The sequence below is a fragment of the Aedes albopictus genome, chromosome 2 (assembly GCF_035046485.1).
Source record: "Aedes albopictus strain Foshan chromosome 2, AalbF5, whole genome shotgun sequence".
Classification (NCBI taxonomy): Eukaryota; Metazoa; Arthropoda; class Insecta; order Diptera; family Culicidae; genus Aedes; species Aedes albopictus.
Genome location: NC_085137.1, coordinates 475,286,896 through 475,291,585, shown reverse-complemented (window position 1 = coordinate 475,291,585; position 4,690 = coordinate 475,286,896). Strand labels below are relative to the sequence as shown.

The 4,690-nt window shown below is 33.6% G+C and overlaps 1 protein-coding gene across 4 annotated transcripts in view; it reads right to left on the bottom strand.

The window, feature by feature from the left end:
- Positions 1 to 315: 315 nt before the first annotated feature.
- LOC109418026 (protein spinster) overlaps positions 316 to 4,690 on the bottom strand; it is a 127,256-nt gene continuing 122,881 nt past the window's right edge. For all 4 annotated transcript variants that reach the window (XM_029856127.2, XM_029856126.2, XM_029856129.2 and 1 more), the window contains one exon: positions 316 to 1,506. Coding sequence is in view for 2 of the 4 variants with exons in the window: in XM_029856129.2 (XP_029711989.2) it covers positions 1,421 to 1,506 (86 nt within the window). In the remaining 2 variants the exon portion in view is untranslated. The remainder of the gene's footprint in view (positions 1,507 to 4,690) is intronic.

Here is a 4,690-nt window from a genome sequence, read left to right as displayed (position 1 = left end):
TTTACTTTTACATTATATTTTAGTTAGGTGTACTTATTGTTATAAAAATTAACGGTTTTTAAAAATATTACAGAACATATGTTTAAGAAATTACGCGATGATTTGAATAAGAGTCGATGAAGTCATTTTTCATCTTTTCAAAGAAGACATTTGGGTTGAAATGGATCAACCAGGTATGGGAAACACTCATTAAATTATTGCACTTCTCTCAATTTCTTTCACAAACATTCTGATGGCTTGCTTCTTCCCAGTCCTATCGATGTCCGGGATATTGTTCGAAGTTTCTATAGCATGAACTGAAAATAGTCGAAACTGTTTAGTTATAAAAGTTTCTGATTCTTTTATTTGCCTTTGTGATATTTTCGTATAACGTATCTTGATTCTTTTTACAAGAAAAATTAATATCGCTTACGCCTATCCACAACGTTTCTACGCCTAAATAATCAATAAATATTTAGATGTATGCTAACCTATGCCTGAAACATTCTAAACTTTCAAAAACCCTCCAATCGGTTCCAACAGTTATGGTGGAATACAATTTTCCGAAAAGATTATAAACAAAATGGTTCCTTTATACAATAGTAATTGTCCTCTGACGACACTTTCTCAAGCAGAGACCAAAAAGAACATTGCAGACTCTGCGTTATTATTTTTTTGTTGGAAAGGAGACAATTTTTTTGGGACGAGTGAGAATTGGCTTCGGCTTGAGCTCATCAAAAACACTCATTCAAAGGACGCATTCTCACATTCTACTTTTTTTTCGCAATTTGCCTCCTAACATACTGCTGCCGATCGAACGCCAAAAATTAGACGGGAAAATTTACAAGAAAAGGAATAGGAATTCTCCGTTTGTTTTTTTTTTTTTCTTTTTTTTACGATTATCAAATTGTTTCGCTAAATTTACACTAAAATTAGTATCAGTCCTTTATGAGTGTTTTTCTCTTGTTTCTCCCAACATTGACCATCTTGATCCGCGTTACTTCTCTGGTAATGGTAAAATGAGTTCTAAATAGACATAGGAAACTCAGTCAGGGTGCGAACCGTTAGTGGATTCTTCTTATTTACAAATACGGTCGATGGCTTTGGGGTCTGGAGTAGGATGGGGGGGATGATTGTGATTCTTGTTCAAGAGTAACATTATACTCCGTGTGGCTGTGTGTATTAGGAAGGATTGGTCCGATGACCTCATGGCCCGTACACTACAAGTGTAGTTGGATGCCCGATGCCCGGCGTTGAGAATCTGTCATAGCGTTTCGCTATGACCGCCTTGTTGCTGGTGATCGTGGCACTTCCTCTGTCATGAATGGTCGAGAAACATAAGGAGGAGAAGCTGGTGCGGTGGCGTAGACCCACCCGAATCTGATGTGATTCTATGTGAGTGTGTGTGATATTGCTTTACCTAACCCTACTACGGCTATTATTATTCGGAGACGGAGGAACTAGATGTCGAATTGTCCAAACGCGAACTAGATGTCGAATTGTCCGACGCGCTGGCAGTGTGACTTTCTGCAAAAGTTATCGAGAAAGAGAAATTTTGGATTTAATATTGGTAAAAGGGGGAACGAGAACCGAAAATATGAAGCGATGCAAGCAACAAGCACAACGATGAGATATTATAGAAAAAAAAACTTAACCCTCTAATACCCAAATTTTTGATTTTGATCTAAATATCATTTTTCGTCATCTAAAATCGATTTAAACATGTTTTGGAAGATGATTCCTTTTAATTCTCGATTTGTGAATTTCAGTTTTTGATTTTTCTAATTTTTTTTGAACATCCCCACACTTTTATATTTTTCCTGGAAGCCAATTTGGGGTACGGATTTTTTGAGATGAGAACATTTTGAGATTTTATGATTATTGTTGAAATATTATTATTTTAAATTTTTTGCACAGAACATTTTATTTTCCGTGTAATTTTATGGAAAATAATTTTAGAGTGTATTCGATTCCCTTAAACTATTAAACAAGGATAGTATGATTTGGGAAAAATTTAAAATATGTTAATTGTAGCGATTCAATACAAAATAAACAATGACTTCTAAAAGGTGACTTAAACATCATTTTTTCAATGGTTTAAAAAAATGTAAATACGCTTTGAAATACACCAAAAACCATTTTGAGATATACAGAACAGTCCTAAATATTTGCCAAAAATATAAAAAAAATTATTTTCCACGACACAAAAATTTCAAAAATGCTCAAACTATACCCCGTCTAAAGGCGGGATTGGGTATTAGAGGGTTAATATATGATGTTTTCCGTAAATATAGGTTTCAGTTATGCAATAATATATTAATTAATAATTGTAGAATATTCTTAAAATCAATGTAAATCAAACCCCCACAGACACTTATATGCAGCAAAGTTCTTTGGTTTCCTGGAGACTTCTAAGAGAAATCTTGCAAAAGCTATGTGAGGATATTCCGCTGTTAGGATTAATGGGACTTTTTATTTTTTTTGTACTTGATGTTTAAAGTACATAACTGCCCCCATTTGCACAACAGTCCCATCCCAAGTAACATTTTAAGTTTTGTTCGGCTCTACAAGAGATCTACATGACCAATTTTATAAAACTTGCAATAAAACTGATTTATACATCAAAACCTCTTGATAACCTCTTTAAGAGCATCTTTCGCCTAAGTGGACCACTCTCGGGGAGGTTTTGCAAACCGCATTAAGAGTAGCAATAAAACCGTTTTAAAACCTAGTTGAAAAATTTCCCATTCTCGATTGTTGTTGTTTTTTTAACAAAACTTTGACAGATCAAAATGAAAAGAAGCTTCTTCGATGGCACGTAAAGTTCAAAACGATACATCATTCGTAAGTAGAAGCGGTCATTTCAAAGTAATATTTTAGTTGTTATTGTAATGGTAGGCTTATGCGCATTCAATTTAATCGTGAATATTGGGGTGGCAGAATCATAAAATTAATGCGCTTCAAAAATAGCGAATATTATCATCTTGGAATGAAATAAATCAATTTATTTATTTAGTAAAACTATCTCGAATCACAAGAAAACTCAGCGGAGAGAGTTTATTTATGTGAGCATGTTATGGAAATGGTGGCAAACTATCAATTCATTGTTGATTTGAGCAAAATTAACTATTTTCCATTCACGTTAGCTAATTCTTCAATATGGCGACAACCATAATCAGCGAAAATAAAACAAAAGCAAGTTTACTTTTATGATGACCGCAATAAACCCAGAAATGTCGTAGTTCTGCTTTTCCACCAACAGATGTCGTTACTAATCGAACGGATCGCCATCTGTTGAGAGTTTTAACAGTTTTATTGTGGTAATAATGACTACCACATGTGGTAATAATGATTACCACAAGGTTTACAAATCGGAAAGTTTTGTTTACTCTTAAAATCTGTCTTTATGGATATCTTCAAGTATACTATAAAACATTTTATCAATGGTTTTCAAAAAAGCAGTAATAAAACTGCGAGTTTTAATTATTGCTGTAATAAAACCCTAATAAAAATCAAACAAAACTAATCAGCAATGAAATTGTTACTTGGGATGTGAATAGGAAACCCAGCAAAAATGGGACTGTTATGCGAATAGGGGCAGATAAGAGTATTGATACAATTTCTTGACTTGAAGAATTTTCCAATTTGTTTTTTATTCTTGTAAAATTCTATAGTTTGTATGTAGGGGTAGGCGGGGCAATATGGACACCCGGGGCAGAATAGACACCCTCAATATTTTGAAATATGCGAACTTTTTTGAACTTTTAATGAATGGAGAATGTAGTCCATTTGTCTAAAACGTAGTTTCAGGAAAGAAACATTCGGAATTAAAATTATACTTGATTTTACACGAAAAAGTTGCATCCTCCGTTTTTTGTGCATGGAAATTATAATTTTCACACCATCTAAAATAAGATTTAGAGATTAATTTATTTGCAGGTCGATTAAAACCTGATATTTCTAGAACACATGCAAGTAGTTTTGCTGTATCTACATGCTTAACATGTTTATATTTTCTTCTTTATTATATCAACAATCAAGTTTGGAAATATCTTCTGCTGCCGGGGCAAAATGGACACTCACCTTTTTGAAAGAAGCGGCAAGGGAAAAATATAACCCAAATCACAAACCAACCAAATTCTTCGATTTCAGTATATTTTCGGTTAAATGTTCACTATAGTAGATATAGGGTGAAATAAATTGGTCAAAAAACGACAGCAGTGGAAAATAGTTGTTCTAGGCACAGCTGTACATGCTGACAAAAACGAAGCTTTATCCAAAACAGCCTGAATTTAAATTAACTGAACAAAAATGAACTACTTCGGCGTATCATTCATCCATAACAGTTGTTTTGTAATGAAATGACTTTATAGGTGTAAATAATGTACGAAATTCGTAAAAGTATCATGGTGTCCATATTGCCCCATGGGGATGTCCATTCTGCCCCGTATGCTTGAAGACGGTCATGAAAAACTAACATTTTTCATAACATTTTTTGAAGTGGATAAATCATTTTTCTTCGTGAGAATTCTTATGCAATAGATGCTAAATAGACTTTAAAAGGATAAATATATCAAAAAACTAAACTTTTTTGACATCTTGCCAGGTAAAGTTGGCAAAAACCTTAGGGTGTCCATATTGCCTCGCCTACCCCTAACTTAAATACAAATTATGGAAATTTACAAGAATTTCAAGGGAAAAGAGACATTCC